Source organism: Procambarus clarkii, chromosome 29, assembly GCF_040958095.1.
Source record: "Procambarus clarkii isolate CNS0578487 chromosome 29, FALCON_Pclarkii_2.0, whole genome shotgun sequence".
Taxonomy (NCBI): domain Eukaryota; kingdom Metazoa; phylum Arthropoda; class Malacostraca; order Decapoda; family Cambaridae; genus Procambarus; species Procambarus clarkii.
The window spans coordinates 6,966,901-6,988,108 of record NC_091178.1 but is presented as its reverse complement, the minus strand read 5'-3'; the positions used below and the strand labels follow the sequence as shown (position 1 = coordinate 6,988,108).

The following is a 21,208-nucleotide window of genomic DNA, read 5'->3' as shown; positions in this document are numbered from 1 at the left end:
TTCCCCCTCTCCTCTCCCCCTCCCTCTCTCTCCCCCCCTCTCTCTCTCCCCCTCCCCCTCTCTCTCCCTCACCCCCTCTCTCCCTCCCCTCTCTCTCTCCCTCCCCTCTCTCTCTCCCTCCCCTCTCTCGCTCCCACCCCTCTCTCTCTTCCTCCCCCTCTCTCTCTTCCTCCCCCCCTCTCTCTCCCTCCCCTCTCTCGCTCCCACCCCCTCTCTCTTCCTCCCCCTCCTCTCTTCCTCCCCCCTCTCTCTCTCTCCCCCCCCTCTCTCTCCCTCCCCCCTCTCTCTCTCTGTGTCTGTCTCTCTCTCTCTCTCTCTCTCTCTCTCTCTCTCTCTCTCTCTCTCTCTCTCTCTCTCTCTCTCTCTCTCTCTCTCACACACACACACACACTCATAGGGAAATCATGGAAGGGAGACGAACTCTGACTGCCAAACGCAGGAAATTCACAACTGGAACAAACACAGAGGATGGGATGGAACAGGAAGCCTGGATGAAGGAAGTACTCCAGCAAATGCAGAATGAATTCAGTGAAGGACTGAGGGTAATGAGGGAGACAGTAGCCAACCTGCAAGATGATTTAAGGGCAGCAAAGGAGGAGATAAGATACCTAAAGGAGACTCTTCCACAATACCAGGCACAAACCGTACCCCAGGGAGATGGGAATGCTACTGTGGAGGGGACCACCACAACCCAGATCTCATTTGCTGAAATGCTTAAAAAGAGCCCTGAAGCTAGGTCTGCGGTTAAGGAAGTTGCCATGGAAGTGGCTTCCTCTCAGGAAGCAGCTAGATGTACTAGCCGGCTGATAGAGAGAAATAGAGCAGTAGTAGTAGCAGGCATTGAAGAACAAACAGGGACCAGACCAAAGGAGCGGAGAGACAAGGACAAAAACATGATTAAAGAGATCCTTAAAGAGGTAAGGATGGAGGGAGCTGAGCGAAATGTTGAAAAGGTTTTCAGGCTTGGAAAGTACAACAAGGACAGAGACCGAATGATAAAGGTGGTTTTCATGAGCGAAATCGCGAAAGAGGAACTGCTAGCAAGGAAGTGTTGTCTAAAAGGTGTAGAGAAGTTCAAGAAAATATTCCTGCAGAGGGATATGACAAGGGAAGAGAGAATACGGACAGCAGACGCGAGGAAGGAGCGCAGGGAGAGAGAAGGAAATCAGAGTACCACAACCCAGAACCCTACAATCCCAGAGGGAAGTGGAGAACCCTCCTCAAACAGTGCAACAGCCACAGGGATTGGGGCACCACCCCCAAATTCTACCCAACAGACACCCAACCTGCCCCATCCCCTGTCAGCCCCCCACTAAGTACCCACCTAGGGCACCCTCCCCCCACCCACCCCCCCCCCCCACTCACCCCCCTTCTCCCCCTCACCCCTCTCCCCAGGACCTCCCTTCTCCCCCATCCCCCATGCCCTCCCTTCTCCCACATGCCTTCCCGTCTCTCCCACCCCCATGCCCTCCCTTCTCCCCCTCCCCCCTAAGCCCCCCACTCTCCCCCACCCCACCTAAGTCTTCCCCTCTCCCCCACTCCCCTAAACCCTCCCCTCTTCCTCACCCACCTCAGCCCTCCCTTTTCCCCCACGCCCCCCAAGCCCTCCACCCTTTTCTCTCCCCCCAAGCCCCCCCATCTCCCCTATCCCCCACAGCCTCTCCTCCCCCCATGCTTCCCCAACCCTCCCTCTCTTACCCACCCCCTGTACCCTCCCCCTCTTATCCACCCCCTGTACCCTCCCCCTCTTATCCACCCCCTGTACCCTCCCCCTCTTATCCACCCCCTGTACCCTCCCCCTCTCCCCACCACCCCAAGCCCTCCCTCCTCCACCAATCCCCCCGTGCCAGGTCCCCCCAGCTCCCACTCACCCCAGATCCCAAAGGTCCCCCCCAGAAAAGAAGCAGAAGAGAGTCAGTTTCAGGGTGATGTACTCGAACATAGATGGGATCACAAGCAAGACAAGTGAACTAAGGGAAAGAGCACAAGAAGTTAACCCAGATGTAATCGGACTCACTGAAACAAAACTCTCTGGAATCATAACGAATGCCGTGTTTCCCCAGGAGTATACAGTAATAAGGAAAGAGAGGGAAGGTAGAGGAGGAGGCGGAGTGGCCCTACTCATGAGAAGGGAATGGAGTTTTAAGGAGATGGCCATCCCGGGCTGTGAGGAGTTCAGAGACTACATAGCAGGCACCATAACAATGGGAGGACCAAGAATAGTAGTAGCAGTAATATACAACCCTCCACCAAATGACAGGAGACCCAGTCAAGAGTATGAAAACAACAACAAGGCAGTTAACACTATAATTGAGAGGGCAGCCTCTGCTGCCTGTAGAAATAGATCCCACCTGCTCATCATGGGCGACTTCAATCACGGAAAGATTGACTGGGAGAACAAGGAACCGCATGGAGGCGAGGATACGTGGAGAGCCAAACTATTGGAGGTGGTGACAAGCAACTTTTTAACGCAGCATGTCGGAGAACCCACAAGGATGAGAGGCAATGACGAACCAGCGAGACTCGACCTAGTCTTCACTCTGAACGACTCCGACATAAGAGAAATCGGTTTTGAGGACCCAGTAGGAATGAGCGACCACAGTGTACTGGTGTTTGAGTACTTGATTGAAGAAGGGTTATTGAACTCGAGGAGGGATACCGAAACCAAAAGGTTAGCATACCGAAAGGGAAACTATGAGGGGATAAGAAAATTCCTAACAGATATAGCATGGGAAACAGAGCTCAGGGGAAAGACGGCCCAAGATATGATGGATTACATCACGCAGAAGTGCAAGGACGCAGCAAACAAGTTTGTCCCAGTCCAAAAGGAAAACAGAGAAATGAAGATGAGAAACCCATGGTTTAATCAAAGATGTAGGCTAGCTAAGCAGCAAAGTAAAAGGGCATGGAGAAACTATAGGAATAACAGGACACTGGAGAGCAGAGAAAGATACCAGAATGCCAGGAATGAATATGTCAGGATGAGAAGAGAGGCAGAAAGACAATACGAAAATGACATCGCAAGCAAGGCAAAGACTCAGCCTAAATTGTTGCATAGCCACATTAGGAGAAAAACAACAGTAAAGGAACAGGTTATGAGATTAAGGATAGGGGCGGAAGGATTCACTACAAATGACAAGGAAGTGTGTGAGGAATTGAATAAGAAATTCCAGGAGGTCTTCACCTTAGAACAAGGAGAAATTCCAGAGGTAAGTGAGGGAATAGCTAACCAGGAACCACTGGAAGAGTTTGAGATTACCAGTGGGGAAGTAAGGAAGTGTTTACTAGAGTTGGACGTGACGAAGGCTATAGGCCCAGATGGAATCTCCCCTTGGGTTCTAAAGGAAGGAGCAAGAGAACTGAGCCTACCACTCTCCATAGTGTATAACAAATCACTGGCAACAGGGGAACTGCCAGATATTTGGAAAGCAGCTAACGTAGTCCCGATATACAAGAAAGGGGATAGACAGGAGGCACTGAACTACAGGCCAGTGTCCCTAACCTGCATACCATGCAAGCTGATGGAGAAGATTGTGCGAAAAAAACTAGTGGAGCATCTGGAGCGAAGGAACTTTGTAACACAGCATCAACATGGGTTCAGGGATGGCAGGTCCTGCCTCACAGGGTTACTTGAATTCTACGACCAGGCAACAAAAATAAGGCAAGAAAGAGAAGGGTGGGCAGACTGCATATTTTTGGATTGTCAGAAAGCCTTTGATACAGTGCCACACAAGAGGCTAGTGCGAAAGTTGGAGATGCAGGCTGGAGTGAGAGGGAAGGTACTCCGGTGGATAGAGGAATACCTAAGCAACAGGAGACAACGAGTCTGTGTGAGGGGTGAGGTCTCAGATTGGCGAGACGTCACAAGTGGAGTCCCGCAGGGGTCAGTCCTTGGACCTATACTGTTTCTGGTATATGTAAATGATCTCCCAGAGGGTATAGATTCGTTCCTCTCAATGTTTGCCGACGATGCAAAAATTATGAGGAGGATTGAAACAGAGGATGATAGTAGGAGGCTACAAGATGACCTGGATAGACTGAGTGAATGGTCCAACAAATGGCTGTTGAAGTTCAACCCGAGTAAATGCAAAGTAATGAAACTAGGCAGTGGAAACAGGAGGCCAGGCACAGGATACAGAATAGGAGATGAAGTACTTAATGAAACAGACAGAGAGAAAGATCTAGGAGTTGATATCACACCAAACCTGTCTCCTGAAGCCCACATAAAGAGAATAACGTCTGCGGCATATGCGAGGCTGGCTAACATCAGAACGGCGTTCAGGAACCTGTGTAAGGAATCATTCAGAATCTTGTACACCACATATGTAAGACCAATCCTGGAGTATGCGGCCCCAGCATGGAGCCCGTACCTTGTCAAGCACAAGACGAAGCTGGAAAAAGTCCAAAGGTATGCTACTAGACTAGTCCCAGAACTAAGAGGCATGAGTTATGAGGAAAGGCTGCGGGAAATGCACCTCACGACACTGGAAGACAGAAGAGTAAGGGGGGACATGATCACAACCTACAAAATCCTCAGGGGAATCGACCGGGTAAACAAGGACGAACTTTTCAACACTGGTGGGACGCGAACAAGGGGACACAGGTGGAAGCTGAGTACCCAAATGAGCCACAGAGACGTTAGAAAGAACTTTTTCAGTGTCAGAGTAGTTAGCAAATGGAATGCATTAGGAAGTGATGTGGTGGAGGCTGACTCCATTCACAGTTTCAAATGTAGATATGATAGAGCCCAATAGGCTCAGGAATCTGTACACCAGTTGATTGACGGTTGAGAGGCGGGACCAAAGAGCCAGAGCTCAACCCCCGCAAGCACAATTAGGTGAGTACAATTAGGTGAGTACACACACACACACACACACACACACACACACATATATATATATATATATATATATATATATATATATATATATATATATATATATATATATATATATATATATATATATATATATAAGAGGTACCCGGCTGCACTCGGTCTCCTATTCCTCTTTTTATCCCATCTTCCCCTTTCCCTGTCGTCCCCCTCTCTATGGTCCGCTTCTTCTTCCCTCCCCTCTCATCCTCTTCCCCTATATGCCTCCGACCAGCCTATGTACGTCTGGTACCCCAGACCAGTCTCCCTACAAAGTTTAGTGAGACTAGCCTCAAGTGTCTGATCTCCAGCCTTGGACAAACAAACAAAATATTCTCACTCCATCTGTAATTTTGTTCTCGTCTAAAGCTTTTGGGCCCTATTTCACACTAGTCTACATTTCATAATTATTTTAATGCGTTCCAGTTCAATAAGTTTCTATGATAAATATTGCAGCAGGTGTGTTGTAGTGGCTGGCGAACCTCTTGCACCTGCGAGCGACGTCTTAAGGCGTTTGTCCTGAGCCGTAGACGATGTGTGTGCTTACCTAACAGTACTTAACCTAGTAGTAACGGCAGGGCGTACTGCCCGCCTCCTACATGGGATTGGGTGGTTATAGAACGGAGCTGCCTCGTATGGGCCAATAGGCCTTCTGCAGTTACATTGTTCTTATGTTCTTATGTTCTTACATGTTTGTACCATTGTTTTAGCGCTGTACTGTTTGACTGATCCAACGCTGTCAGCAAAATATTAACAAGGTGTTACTGCATTAGTCTGGAGTTATTATATTTATTTATTTATTTTATTTATTTATTTATATATATATATATATACAAGAAGGTACATTGGGATTGTGAGGATACATAGCATAGTAATTACATTCTTGTAAAGCCACTAGTACGCGCAGCGTTTCGGGCAGAAATAATTTGGCAGGAAACATTTTGCGTACTAGGCTAGGAAATATGTCTCAACTTGTGAGCTCAGACCCCAAGACCCAAACTCTTAACAGTGTGCTCCCAACCCTCCCTGGTATGCTGGCCACACAGTATGCAAACCACAACAGTCTTAACTATCAGAACACTGCAGAACAGTATCAAGCCCCCTACAGTTATCACACTGTGACTTTTATTTAGGTAATGAAAGGAAATGAAATTGTCAGGATAATGTACTAAGTCAGTATGACTGTAATGCCACTTGGAAGGGATATGAGGACAAGGAACTGGGATATGAGGACAAGGAACTGGGATATGAGGACAAGGAACTGGGATATGAGGACAAGGAGCTGGGATATGAGGACAAGGAACTGGGATATGAGGACAAGGAGCTGGGATATGAGGACAAGGAGCTGGGATATGAGGACAAGGAACTGGGATATGAGGACAAGGAGCTGGGATATGAAGACAAGGAGCTGGGATATGAGGACAAGGAGCTGGGATATGAGGACAAGGAGCTGGGATATGAGGACAAGGAACTGGGATATGAGGACAAGGAACTGGGATATGAAGACAAGGAGCTGGGATATGAGGACAAGGAGCTGGGATATGAGGAATAAGAGGTAGTATGTACCTAGTGCTGGGATATGAGGACCGGGTGAAGGAACGGTATTTATGTAGTGAATCAGTATAAATTCGCTGTAATTTTGCTATGACTGTAACTGTGGTATTGTGTGCTTCAGGACGACATGCAGACGTGCAAAGCGCAGATGACGACGGTGATGGAGGAGCTGGGTCGCTTCAAGAACTTGAACGCCCGTCTGGAAGTGTTGGAAGAGGGCCGCCACGACTTGAGCGAGCAGGGCGACCAACAGCAGGGTAAGCAGCCTCCAGTAGGGGTACTCCAGGCAGGCTGAGATGATCATCTCTTCCTTGCGCATCATCAAACCATCTCAGTAATCTTTTAATTTAGAGGCGTCAGCACTTCACTTCCTTCCAACCGGCGACCCCACGAACGTGAGGCAGAAGCTCTATCAACTTTGCTATGAGTAGTCTTAATAAGGAAAGATTCCTGAAGCAATTTACCGCTGCCCAGCTGAAATTTCTCAGTAGTCAGGGAATGTTGAAAATTTCAACTGGGCGGCGGTTAGTTGCTTCTGAAATCTTTGATTATTAAGACTACTCATAGCAAAATCGATTGAGCCTCTGCCTCACGCTCGTGGGGTCGCCGGTTCAAGTCTCCAAGTGCCTTAGTGAATGGAATATATATATATATATATATATATATATATATATATATTATATATATATATATATATATATATATATATATATATATATATATATATATATATATAATATGAAGTTAATCTGGAAACTAGAGCAGGGCTATGCTGGCTACATACTGCATCATAGCTATTTAGACTTTTAGTCAAAGTCAACCAACACCATACGGACTCATCACTTCAAAATTCCTCTCTTTTTAAATCATTATAAATGAGACTAATTATATATATTTTACATTAATTATAAAATTAAATTATATTATTTTTCCACGTCGACAAAATGTAACGTACAGAGCCTCTTGCTCCACGAAGCCCACCTCCTTCACCTCAGTGGTGTAACATACTCCTCCCGAGACTCCTGGGTCGTCCTTGGGGCTCTCCCACTTGTTATGGAGATGACACTACAACGTTGACATTTACTATGTTCTTATTATTGATATGGTAGTTATATCAGATCTCTCTGTCTTTCAGGGGATTTGGTATTATGTTAATTTCTTCCTCCTGCTGGCAAAATATTTATTCTTCAGTGTACCATTTCTGCATATACTGTACCACATACAGCTCTCCCACGCTTCAGCCTCAACGTGTCCATAGATATATCTACTTCTATAATCTACTTCTACCTCACCTCCATCCATTTCAAAGTATTCTCACCCCTTACTTCTATTTTCATCTTCAACTGTTTTCATTCATTTCTTTAACATTGCCAGTGATGTTTCCATCAGTCATCTTGCTGCACTTCCTTATGCCTTTCCAAAAAGAGGTTCGCGTTTAGAGAATTTTTTTTTTATTATTATTATTTTCTACCGCAGACGTGGCCACACATTTACAATGCTAACCAGCATATATACATTTTCTTCTGTCCTCCATGGACAGGGTGAGAGAAGTGTTAAACATATAGTTGTTTAGAGAAGTGGCATGAGTACGCGTGAAGAGCCCGCCAGGTACTGACCCTTCACCTTCCTTCCCCAGAGTGGGCGGCAGCAGCGTACTCGTCTTGCCCACAGCCCTTCGTCAAGGTGGATGGCGAGTGCTTCTACCTTGCTGCTCATGATTTGCTAGGTTGGGAGGACGCCCGCAGGGACTGCGGCAAGCTAGGAGGCGACCTAGCCTCCCCCCACAGCCTGCCCGCCCTCAGAGTGTACCTCGCATCTATCCCAGGTGGGTGACCCAGAGCTCAACCTGCCCTCACACGGTCTCTACTGCCTCTAAGGTGGGTAAACCAGTCCAAAAAGATGGCTTCAAAACCCCCTCAGGTTATTCAAGATGGGTAGTCACAGTAGTCACATCTTAAATAACGTGGAGAGTAAGTAGTCCCTCCAAGCTTGGTGTAGCTGTTGTGTACCTTGTTGTCACCGCCTCACTACCGTCTTAGGTGAGTTTAGCTGGTCCAGCAACCTCCCGTCACTAAAGACAGGTCCAGCAACCACCCGTCACTAAAGACAGGTCCAGCAACCTCCCGTCACTAAAGACTGGTCCAGCAACCTCCCGTCACTAAAGACTGGTCCAGCAACCTCCCGTCACTAAAGACTGGTCCAGCAACCTCCCGTCACTAAAGACTGGTCCAGCAACCCCCGTCACTAAAGACAGGTCCAGCAACCTCCCGTCACTAAAGACTGGTCCAGCAACCTCCCGTCACTAAAGACTGGTCCAGCAACCTCCCGTCACTAAAGACAGGTCCCAGCAACCTCCCGTCACTAAAGACTGGTCCAGCAACCTCCCGTCACTAAAGACTGGTCCAGCAACCTCCCGTCACTAAAGACTGGTCCAGCAACCTCCCGTCACTAAAGACAGGTCCCAGCAACCTCCCGACACTAAAGACTGGTCCAGCAAACTCCCGTCACTAAAGACTGGTCCAGCAACCTCCCGTCACTAAAGACAGGTCCAGCAACCTCCCGTCACTAAAGACAGGTCCAGCAACCTCCCGTTACTAAAGACAGGTCCAGCAACCTCCCGTCACTAAAGACTGGTCCAGCAACCTTCCGTCACTAAAGACTGGTCCAGCAACCTCCCGTCACTATAGACAGGTCCAGCAACCTCCCGTCACTAAAGACTGGTCCAGCAACCTCCCGTCACTAAAGACAGGTCCCAGCAACCTCCCGTCACTAAAGACTGGTCCAGCAACCTCCCGTCACTAAAGTCTGGTCCAGCAACCCCCCGTCGTAAACAGTACTTCAGCAAGGAATTAGGATAGAGTACGAAACTATGGTATTTATTAAACAAAAATGATAAGTATTAGGACTGCACTAGTATTTATTCTTCATACGCAGTGTACGACGACATTGTTCAGTTGAGACTTAATAATATCAAGAGTTAGCCTTAGTTCTGTCGTTGACATTAAAGATTAGTCTTCGTACTGGGTTTCTTTAATCCCTTGCAGCTGAAGCATTAACTGATATAAAAATAAACACGTGTAAAAACAAAAGCTTTTAGTGTATATACAGAGCCATACTCTGTGTATATACAGAGCCATACTGTGTGTATTCAGAGCCATACTCTATATACAGAGCCATACTCTATGTGTATATACAGTGTATACATTGTACCTACACAGTGTGGAGTTATGACTTGTTCTCCTGGTCCCCAGAACCTCCTGAGTACCTGTGGGTGGGCGCCTCCCAGCGCGACGATGGTTCCTGGGTCTGGTCTTCAGGTCCTCAGGTCAGTACACCCACGCTGGCTTGGCTTACCCCAGCCACTTGCACTGGTCCGGAGAGTGTCGTTCCGTCCGCCTCGGTCCAAGTGGTTGGGCACCGTTCCTTCCCTCTCTCTTATTCCAGTTCTTTGTCCTCATATCCCCTCCATGTGCTGTGTAGTATACTTGTGCTCATCTTGCACTTTCTCCTGATAATTTGTTGTTTGTTATTGTCACAACCCACGATGGCTTCTCTTGTCACAACCCACGATGGCTTCTCTTGTCACAACCCACGATGGCTTCTCTTGTCACAACCCACGATGGCTTCTCTTGTCACAACCCACGATGGCTTCTCTTGTCACAACCCACGATGGCTTCTCTTGTCACAACCCACGATGGCTTCTCTTGTCACAACTCACGATGGCTTCTCTTGTCACAACCCACGATGGCTTCTCTTGTCACATAGTATTTCCTGCACATCATGCCATGCAGCACTTGAGCAATAAAAACACGTCTCCCCTGACCCTACCCAGAATTCTAGCTTGACTTATCTAAACCACACTAACTTAACCCTAAGCTAACCCTGTAATAAAGCGGAGACTAATTGACGTCACAGACGGGAGACCAATCACGGCCCGTCTTGCCTGCATGCATCTGGCTTGGGGCTTTGTTATTGGTCCTGGCGCCCGCGGAGGCCACACCCCACCAACCCACGTCTTGCGTACATCTACAAACGCTGTTTCCTTTTTGCTCTAATTTGTTTCATGATTCATTTATAGAGAACTACACAGCAATGTACGAAAGGGACTACGCTGGCTGTGCTACGTTCTGGTTCATCTGTTCGAACATATGAAGCATTTGCTTCATAAAATGTCGCAAGTCTTGGCGCCAATGTGCTCGCTAACATATGCTCTTCCATATACTTATTAATTCATATTCTACTATGTGCTCTGATTATTTTATTATTATTATTATTATTATTATTATTATTATTATTATTTATTTTAATGCCATTAAAGGTCAGCGGGGCTTGGCAAAACAGCAAATACTGTGAATTGAGGCTTCCCGCCAGAACTTATCTCAGCTGATCCTTGAATCCCAGATTAGTGGGGAGTGGGAAGGGGGGGGGGAGGGTGACCCTGGAAATGTTAAATGTTAAATATAAATTAATAGACAACTGCTGATATAATCAGAGTCGGCATTACAATAACATCAGGATTTGCATATCTGTTGAAGGATTAGTTTTCTTATATGAATTTACATTTAGCCTTGAACCTTCCATTAACTAAACTTTCATTGTCATGAAAATCATGATTAATGTCATGAATTGTTAATCCAGACTGCATATCGAGGAGCTTATGGCGCAGTTACATGCTTGGTACCCCGGTGGCCCCCAGTGGCCCCCTGGTGGCCCCCTGGTGGCTCCTGGTGGCCCCCGGTGGGCATGGCGGCCTCCGAAGGGCCTATTTAGCAGGCCTCTGGTGGTGCGTGGCGGGGTATTGAACAACATAAAGATCATACGTATTCATCGCCTGTTAATTCTTTATTTTTAGTATACATGTGTATTAGTTGCAGTGAGCTACAAGTAAACCCCAAGACTCTTTAAGTGTTGTCCCAGCAACAGACGTCAGAGGTCAGAGTTTATCTCACGTCAGAGTAATTATCTCATTATGAAATAGCTACTGCGCGCTGGTCTCAGTCACTCCTCGTCTCCTCTTAATAATACCTTCACAAATTGGTACATTTGTTCTAGCTCCGTAATAAAGTAATTGGTGCCGCTAAGTTCACTATTCTAATCTTTGGATTTAGTTGACACTGTACGTTCGACACCCCATCAAGAAGAATCAAACCTATCTTTAAGGCATCACTAATTAAGCCATGCTTGGTGTCATCCAGGTGATCAGAGTATGCAGCCCTTGACACCACAGGAAGCTGGCGCTCCATAACGGAAGTGTAATAGATAATGCACTCCAGCCTATGATGAGATAAACAAATCCACAAGGGCCGTGACGAGGATTCCAACCTGTGTCCGAAAGCATCCCAGATGCTGCCTTAATCGACTGAGCTACGACATGGTTAATTTGTTCATATGATGCATCACGGTATTGTGATTTCTGTGTGTTATGCTGAGATAGTCCTATAGCTGTTGAGACGTCAATGGTTCCCCACACACGGGACAGGACTCATGTTAAGGCGTATCGAGATCAACCTAGGCTAGCGACGGACCTTCACTAGGATGTAGCCCACAACAGTAGCCTGACCCCCCCAGGCACCTGTTTACTGCTGTGTGAATAGAGGCTTCTCTAAAAAGCAAAAAGAGGCATGTGAGAAGAAATATGCTCAAACGTCTCCGTCTTGCGTATGAATTAAACCTGTGATTATTCGGTTGTGAGTCGATTGCAATGATTGAGCTAAGACACCTTTTGTCCCATTGAAAATATTTATAAATATGTTCACGAAAAACATCTTATCCTATTTTAACCTTAATGTAACTTATGTTGGGACTAATATGAGCATTCGTAGGCTTAAAATAGTAATATGCATGCTATATTAGGCCTAGGGCACATTACTTTGTTGTTGATTTAGGGCCTACGACAGCCCAAGTGTTCCATATATCCCGTTTTCCCGTGCAGGGTAAAATACAAGGCCTTGCGGTAATATACACGTCGCCTGTTGGGTTGGCGGGAAGCTGCTGTAACTTGGGGCAGCTAAACACATTGTTAGGCAGATGTTTTGCGTCCCACAGTTGGGCGAGAGTCGGAGTCCCACCCTACACAGAAAACTAACTGGGAGACTACCTGTCTGCACCCAGTGACCCTAGACGATAGAGCGTCAGGGTCTTGTGAACTCGGGGTAGCCAAACAAAGTCGCAGCCAAACGATAGAATAAGGAACCTCTTCGAAATTATAATCTAATCCTAGCGAGCAAAAACCCAGCAACACCTTCCAGTGACCTCCGGGGAAGCATGAGCCAGACGCCCACTACGCCCCCGAGGGCATGCCTGGAGCCCATTAAAACCCGCCAGTTCCCGACATCTCTTGGCCAAGCCGGCGCCGGACACCCACCGCCCAAAGAGTCAACCGGAAAACGGAACATAATTTACCAGGTTCATTGTGACCCCTAGTCGATAAGTGCACCAGGAGTTGTACCAATAGTGGGTTGAACGAGCGTCCACAGGATACTTTGCTAAGTTGTCTTCGTTTTCCATTTATTCTGACCTATGCCCGTTTTCTTTAATTCTTCAATAGAACTGATGGTAGACTGTTGTGTTCCTGTCCAAGATAATATTTTGCCTATGCAATCTTTCAGTCGCAATATGGAAAACGTTATTGGAAGATGAGATGAGATGACGCACTAGTGACATGTCCTTCTGCTGTACATTTTGATGATTCACAGTGGTTGTTTCTCACTGGTGTATGGCAGACAATACAGTATGCTGCGTATTACCCCCACAGTTGTTTGATAGATGAGATGTACAGTACGCGCATGACCCACTAGTTGTATGATAAAGCACTACGCATGTGACCCACTGTTGTATGATGGCTGATACTAGCCATCTGGATGGCCAGTGAACACCAGGTCCAGACGTGCATGCAAGCTGAGGCAAAACAGACATCGACCTTGTCAGCGCGTGAACAAATTCTGACACAATTCCACGCTAATTAGCTACCGTGTCCAACTACGGACAGCAGATCCACTACGGGCTCACCATAGCCCGTGCTACTTGCCACTTTTGTTCCCAGTAGCTGAATCTAAAACAACAACAGTTCTGATTCACTTATATATTTTATATTAACTATACATATAAGGGTAATAAACAAGGAGGCTGGTGATAGTCGCACCGCACCAGCCGGGCGAGGAGAGTGCCAGAGATAGGGGGGCGAGGCAGCTATCTACCGCTCCATCTAACATGAATATGACCTTTTTGTCTGGCGTGGGGGAGAGTGGGGCGGACTGCTGTCTGCGCTAAATCATAATATCTTCTCTGAGGGTCACCCCTAGCCGAGCCCCTTTTGTCTCCCCTACAAAGGTCATTATGTACGCACACAGGCGCTTATGTGGGTGTACGTTAGGTCTTAATATACGCACACACACACACACACCGACGCGTGTGTGCACACGTCACATTAACACATACATCCATGTGTGCACGCATACAAACACCTCTTATATAAAACACTTACATGGTTAGTGACGTCAGAGTGCCTACAAATTGTCTTCATTATGCTAATTACGGATCCAGACGGGAGTGGCTAGTTAGTACCAACCAATGTCAACTCCGTTAATAACATTAGCACTGTTGGCACTCCTGACAACACTGCCTCCACAGTTGACAACACTACTGATAACACTGCAGCCACCGTTGGCAACACTACCACCACCGTTGACAACACTTCTACCAACTACCACCGTTGGTAACACTACTGACAACACTTCCACACCTGACACCATCTAGCACCTTCACCACTGACAACACTTGCAACACTGTTGTCACTGCGTTTGTCCATAATCTGGCCAAGTAACAAATATTTAACAAATAATAAACAAATAAATGTTCAAAGTGCCATAATAAAATATTCTAAGATTATACACAGTAAAATATTTAAAGATGACTATAGTGTTAATTATATTTAAGTGTTGATGTTGGTAGATGCAATGAAGTTATTGATATGGTATGAGTTGTGAAGGAAGTGTGTGCTGTTGCAGGCTGGAGTGCGGTGGACATGAGCAAGGACACGTGGAACGAGGAAGTGCCAAGCGGCTCAGGCAAATGCATGGGACTCTTCGCTCAGAGTTCCTTCCGTGCCTACAACTACTACGACTGCCAGGAGAAAGACTTGTGTCGTCTGCCAGTACTACTTCTAGCCGCCAGGGTCCTCCTCCTCTCCTGGTGTGTCGCCATCCCTTCACACACGCACACACACATTACACCTGAGTACACATAATAGCATAGAAATGTGGTTAGAGTAGCGGGTGTTCTCAACGTGGGCAGTCGAAGTTCCAGACGGCGACTAACTGCCATGGCCGCTTCCCGTACTTCCAGACTCGCTCTCTGCATCTCCAAAATAGAGAAGGTAAACCAGTGACTGTAATATGTCCTTCGCTGTAGAAGAACCTTAGTGAATGCAGAGCGTGAAGCCGAGGTGAGTGTGGAAGATATAAGAGCTAAGCTCCGATATCGTTGTTCACGGGAGACATTTCCCGTCACGCAGGGTGCAGTTGCACCTCCACAGATCTCCAGTATCAGCTCTTGATACTGGTAATGGCTCGAAAGGGCCACCACTTACGGCTATTCATGCCCGTGCCACCTCTTGGGTGGCTTAATCTTCATCAATCAATCGATATCGTTGTTGAGAGCCAGTAGTCTTCGCCTGCCCACGAGTACCCATACTCCACCTAGTGAATGTGGCTCTTATTATTTGGACCATAATATTTATTGTTCACTTTAAGTCCTGTACAGTTATGGTGTGTTTATCTCTTGTCGTGCAAGTGACGTCCATCAATTCCTGGTGTGGGAGGCATCGGCAGGATGGCTGCTCCTGACATCATTGATAATCCCTGAGGTCATTAATGAGTGTTATACTGTTGATGTAGTGGAGCGGCTCGGTTATGTGTGAGGTTTCTATTAGACGTGATCCTCCAGACTAGTAAACATTGGACTTGATCTCCAGGCTAGTAAACATTGGACGTACGTGATCCTCCAGGCTAGTAACATTGGACCTGATCCACCAGGCTAGTAAACATTGGACCTGATCCTCCAAGCTAGTAATCACGACGGGATCCTTCAGACTAGTAACATTGGACGTGATCTTCCAAGCTAGTAAACATTGACGTGATCCTCCAGACTAGTAAACATTGGACGTGATCCTCCAAGCTAGTAATCACGACGGGATCTTCAGACTAGTAAACACTGGTCATGATCCTCAAAGCTAGCACGTACCCAGCTTAAAACATTATCATTATGTACGAATCTTCCACATAAATATATATCACATGAAAGTAAATGTGTGTATATCCGTTTTCTTCCAGGTGAAAATATTGGGGCATCATTTAATTAAACAAATCAAAAAGTATCCTTGATTCCCGTGTGTACCTGTTTCTGTATCCTAACTCCAGCATTCTGTATTTTGTACTGGCTACATGTCTCTCCTCTCGAATTGTGCTCTTGTTTAAATTGGTGTTCAATTGTGCGAAGTGTACTCAATATTTTAATGACTCACAATGTACCTTATACCTCACCAGCGGGTTGTACCAGGCTGCTCCTCCTGCTGCTTCCTTATACACCCACCTTGCTGAAGCTTACACCCCCTTCCTGAAGCTTACACCCACCTTCCAGAAGCTTACAACCCCCTTCCTGAAGCTTACACCCCCCTTCCTGAAGCTTACACCCACCTTCCTGAAGCTTACACCCACCTTCCTGAAGCTTACACCCACCTTCCTGAAGCTTACACCCCACCTTCCTGAAGCTTACACCCACCTTCCTGAAACTTACACCCACCTTCCTGAAGCTTACACCCCACCTTCCTGAAGCTTACACCCACCTTCCTGAAGCTTACACCCCCCGCCGTCCGCCAAGTGTGGCCATGTCTGTGGCCAAGTCATCGGCAGAAGGCCCCTGCTAAGTTTCGTTTCAATGACTTGGTTGTTCATCATTGGACAGTAGAGCTGCTGGTTTATACTGGCGTAATGGTGTTGCGTCACTGAGGCTGTGATGCTCACACGCTTCGCCAACACTGAAGGACTCGTGTCGTAGCTGGCAGACTGTGTTCATCTGTCATGCCTCACTTGTTCACCTGCCATGCCCCACCTGTTCATCTGCCATGTCCCACCTGTTCATCTGCCATGCCGCCATGCCCCACCTGTTCACCTGCCATGCCCCGCGTGTTCATCTGCCATGTCCCACCTGTTCACCTGCCCCATCCTGACCTTGTACACCTGGTAACACCTCCACTTGTCTCCAGTTTACACTCCATAACTCCCTTGAGGTGGTTGGTGTATACGAAGACGTGCTTGAGGTAGCCCGCTGGTATCCACGTCACAAGTAAGGAGCTCTATGTGTATGTAGCCTGTATTCTCAAGTCTCTCAAATGACCTCGATCTTGAACGAAACTTAAAAGTATTGGGTTTCTATTCAAATTCGAACGTTTGTGAAACTTTTTTGGACTTAGATTAATAAGGTTTCTATTTCATCTTTTTGTATGTGGTGTGTTAGAGGTATTTTTTTAACAAGTGATTAATTAATATACTCGTTCTACACAACTCCGTCGCGGAGAGAGAGAGAGAGATCAACAGTTCCTGGATTTGGATCAACTGAAAAATATATACAAATATATATAATTTATATGTGATAGGTCTGTATTAACTTTTAAAATAAATGTATCGTCAGTGGCTTTTTTCGTGAAAATAACTATATTTAATTTTGTAGGTAATGACAAAAAATTGTAGATGTTAATAATAATATATTTTATCAAATTTGGAAACATTTTTGTTTGTTTCTCTGATCCTAAGGTTACTATTGAGAGGAGAGAGAGAGCTCCGGGGACATTACCTATGTGTCCACGGTGTTGAGGACACATGGACACACTGCTGGTCACGGTAATACAAGTCTCATATATAAACATGAACAATTGTCAACGAATATTTCTGAGAGTAAACAAGAGGAACCTTTGCTTGCTAAACAAGAGTTCTGTGTGAACTCTTGGTGTGAGTGGTGTGGTCCGCCGCCCCCCCCCTCACAACCTCATAGGTCTATAGGCCTACCTTCTTGCAGTGTCTCTTCATCACTCATAATGCTACACAAGTCACAAGTTTTGTCATGACAATATTTATGAAACTAATTAAGCCCTGTAGATGTATTATTTTTACAAAACTAAGATAAAATGCTCTTTATTCTCCCCCTTTAAATCCCATCTTAATTTGACTTCCTTGACTCGTAAGAATCCAGTTGTATCACTTTAAAACATCATCACGTGAACACTGAAACAGGATAGTGCCAGGATCTGCCGCTCCAAAGATTGATAAAGATTAAGCCACCCAAGAGGTGGCACGGGCATGAATAGCCCGTAAGTGCCGCTCCAAACCTACGGATTGCTAAATATATTACTTTCATCTATTTTGGTTGATGACACGGAAGTGACGCGAGGCGCGTGTGGCGCGGGTCGCAACTCCGCGCCTCACTTCCGCTCCACGCGCCATAGTCTGGTCGTCACAAAGGAAAATAACACAGCAAATCCTGTTGAGCGACGGCTAATTGTTCCAGCTTTACTCATAATAATACAAAAGTGAGAGGGAAATGCGGTGAGGTATATGGCTCAGGGCCGCGCTGGAGCAGGTCACAGAGGGAAGAGGAGGGCGACAGTAGGGAGCAGCCTCCGCACACTGCGACATGTACCCGCTCCTCCACACACGGTAAGTACAGTACTCAACACTGTTGACAGCGGTGAGTACCTCGCCAGTACTCACCACTGTCAACATTCTTATAAAAAGAAAGAAATAACATTTCATGACTTCATAGGTTCATGTCAGTTAAGTAACCATTTAGTAAACAATATATTTCTTATCAATTTACCCAAAATATACTTTGCCATGAATCAATTTTATTGGATAATATAAAGGACGGTATTATGTAGTACCCAGGGGGAAAGGGGGCTGGATTGTGTGTCTCCCAGGGCACCACTACCCAGTGGGGGCTGGACTCCACGTCTCAGGACTACCAGGCATCACACTACACTTGAGATTACAAATACTTACAGAACGCTTATGAGAAGATATCTTGTGGCGCCGGAACTACTCGGTGTAGTGAAGAAACTATGAAGACACTGTTGATTTATTTGTGTTTACAAACTATGGAACTAGTTCGTCAGTGCTGTAACTTGCTTAGCTAAACGAATTTTGGGGTTCAGTACCTGAACGCAATTTTTGACCTGTATATTTTCTGTTGCATCTCAGGATGGGTATGGGGGTCCACTAATGTTTGGGGTCTACTATCGCTCACAGGATGGGTATGGGGTCCACTAATGTTTGGGGTCCACTACCGCTCACAGGATGGGTATGGGGTCCACTGCCGCTCACGGGATGGGTCTGAGGTGCACTATTGCTCACAGAAAGGGGGTATTGGGCTGTATAATAATTGAGTTAAACTAAACAGGTTTCACACAGCCGTAACCCGGGTAAAGATCTTTACAATTATTACCAAAACTACCATTATGTCCTTTTCCTGGAGGCCCTCTACCATGATATACGTTTGTTGAATTACATTCCACCTTGTTCAGTTGCAGACTTTACAAGTATTTAGAGGATATTTACCCAGAACTCTGTCTTCCTTGCAGGCTGCTCTTGGGCTTTCTGGGCTTGGTATCATGCGCCAGGGTGCCCGACGATGCTTTAAAACCTTTTATGCCCAGGACTTCTGTTGATATTAATGACCCACCATCCACGGACACCGCACTTCCTGTCGCTAGTGACCCACCATCCACGGATACCAACCTCCCAGCCGCTAGTGACCCACCATCCACGGATACCAACCTTCCAGCCGCTAGTGACCCACCATCCACGGTTACCAACCTTCCAGCCGCTAGTGACCCACCATCCACGGATACCAACCTTCCAGCCGCTAGTGACCCACCATCCACGGATACGAACCTTCCAGCCGCTAGTGACCCACCATCCACGGTTACCAACCTTCCAGCCGCTAGTGACCCACCGTCCACGGATACCAACCTTCCTTACCATACAACTACAGCAACACCTGACGGAGATGAGAACTCAGCCAAGACGCCCGGGTCCCGTTTGTCAAAAGCGTCCCAACAACTGGAAGACCCAAGTAAACGCCTTAAGAAACTGCCTAGTGTAGGTGGAAGCGGTGGTAACCTGACGGAGAAAACACCGCCAAATGGTGTCTCTGGTAGAGGCGATGATGAGGGCAGTGTCAAAGGGAAGATGGTGGTGGTGAAAGTGACTGGAAGTCTACATATGACAATGACGACGAAGGTGAAACGGACGATGACGCTGAATATATTGATTTAGACGATGCTGAACTCGACCATGAAGAGGAATACGAGTATGAAGATGACGAGGGTGATGACACTGATGCTGATGACACAGGTGATGAGGGTGACAATGCCCTGTACAGTGGTGATGGTGATGATGATGATGATGACCAGGAAGAGAGTGATGATGACCAGGAAGAGAGTGACGATGACGAGGAGCATGATGAGTCTGAAGATAATAATGATGAAAATGAGTACGACGGATACATCCAAAGTTACTGGGACGGAGACGATGATGACGACGACAACCAAGACCACGACGACGAGGAAAATGACAACCGCGACTTCCCGATGGACAGTGATGAAGAGATGGTATTCATGTACCTTCTTGGCAACGAAACCAGTGCCTTGACCCCCTTCAGTTCGAGCAAAGACCATGACTCTCTGCCGGTGCTCGCTAGAGACGCCCGAAACACATCCCCTGAAACACTCGCGGTCACAGACGATGAAATGGGCGGTGCAGGGACGCTCGCGGTGACAGAGGCGGCGAAGAACGCTGAAGAGCACCTTGGTTCTCAGAAAGTGTCTGGCGACGGGAGGCAGACGCCGTACTTACTTGGCGACGGGTATGTGCCCAGAAGCGAGACAGTGATTGTGTTAACTGAGGAACAGCTCCAACATCTCAGTGATCCTGGAACTGTGGAAAGGCAAGTGAAGAAACAGAAGAGTCAACGGGTAAACATGAGTACGACGAAGAAACAAGCATCGAAGAAAACACTATGTCAACTATCGACTATACTTTGATCTCTGGTGATAACTCGTGGCAGGGAGCAACAAACAGTTCAGCTCCTCCCTCCAGCGACGCCACACACCATTACGAGTCAGAGGTAATCACGGAGGAGGAACTTGAGGAATTACTGGAAACCTACCACGACTTCATCCAGACTGAGGAAGAGTGGGAAGGTAAAGGGGAAGATAAGACTGCAGAGGAAAGTTATTCTGGCACCGAAGGAATCAGCCACGCAATAACACTTACGGAAGATACAGAATCCACACAAGGTGATACTCAACACCTCACAAGCCCGACCTCGCTCTCACCTTCTGCAGGAAACAAAGTGAATGGTCTGAAAACCACGTCCCTAACAAGTGGGATCCCGGCTTCAGCTTGAGGAACCAAACATCTACTGATTTAGACATCCAAGCAAACTCGCCGAGCACAGTAATCTCAAGCTTGTCTCAAACATACAATGATCTCACCAAGTCTGATCAAACTAACAGTAGAGGGAAAGGAACAACTGAGCAATCTGGAAAGACTACGGAGCGACAGTAGAGGCCCTGGGAGGGGAGGACGCCCTTCGCAGGAACCCCAATGTTCATCACATTGTCAGGAGACAGCTGGAGGGGAACGAGGCATGTCGGGTGTTAAGCAGGAGGCGCAGGGCCGTCGATGACGACCACCTTACCAGAAGGGAGCTGAAGAGTGAGGTAGAGCA

At 46.9% G+C, this 21,208-nt stretch overlaps 3 protein-coding genes across 3 annotated transcripts in view; all 3 read left to right on the top strand.

Moving 5' to 3' along the window:
- Positions 1 to 21,208, top strand: part of LOC138369779 (succinate dehydrogenase assembly factor 2, mitochondrial-like) — a 90,458-nt gene that overhangs the window by 40,491 nt on the left and 28,759 nt on the right. The gene's annotated exons all lie outside the window — the stretch shown is intronic.
- On the top strand, positions 6,530 to 10,603 carry LOC138369777 (uncharacterized). Its single transcript, XM_069333367.1, has 3 exons — positions 6,530 to 6,684; positions 8,064 to 8,252; positions 9,679 to 10,603. Exons 1-3 carry the CDS (start codon positions 6,555 to 6,557, stop codon positions 10,230 to 10,232), a joined length of 873 nt encoding a protein of 290 aa, XP_069189468.1. The 5' UTR covers positions 6,530 to 6,554; the 3' UTR covers positions 10,233 to 10,603.
- On the top strand, positions 17,893 to 20,884 carry LOC138369571 (microtubule-associated protein RP/EB family member 1-like). Its single transcript, XM_069332992.1, has 4 exons — positions 17,893 to 18,135; positions 19,056 to 19,690; positions 19,753 to 20,450; positions 20,543 to 20,884. Exons 1-4 carry the CDS (start codon positions 18,113 to 18,115, stop codon positions 20,882 to 20,884), a joined length of 1,698 nt encoding a protein of 565 aa, XP_069189093.1. The 5' UTR covers positions 17,893 to 18,112.

Bases quoted from the DNA above. Each gene is read 5' to 3' on its own strand.
- LOC138369777 (XM_069333367.1), top strand. From the start codon at position 6,555: ATGCAGACGTGCAAAGCGCAGATGACGACGGTGATGGAGGAGCTGGGT. The intron at 6,685-8,063 runs GTAAGCAGCCTC...TTCCTTCCCCAG, and splicing joins GCAGGGCGACCAACAGCAGG to AGTGGGCGGCAGCAGCGTAC. The intron at 8,253-9,678 runs GTGGGTGACCCA...CCTGGTCCCCAG, and splicing joins GTACCTCGCATCTATCCCAG to AACCTCCTGAGTACCTGTGG.
- LOC138369571 (XM_069332992.1), top strand. From the start codon at position 18,113: ATGTACCCGCTCCTCCACACACG. The intron at 19,691-19,752 runs GTCTACATATGA...ATATTGATTTAG, and splicing joins GGTGGTGAAAGTGACTGGAA to ACGATGCTGAACTCGACCAT. The intron at 20,451-20,542 runs GTAAACATGAGT...AACTCGTGGCAG, and splicing joins AGAAACAGAAGAGTCAACGG to GGAGCAACAAACAGTTCAGC.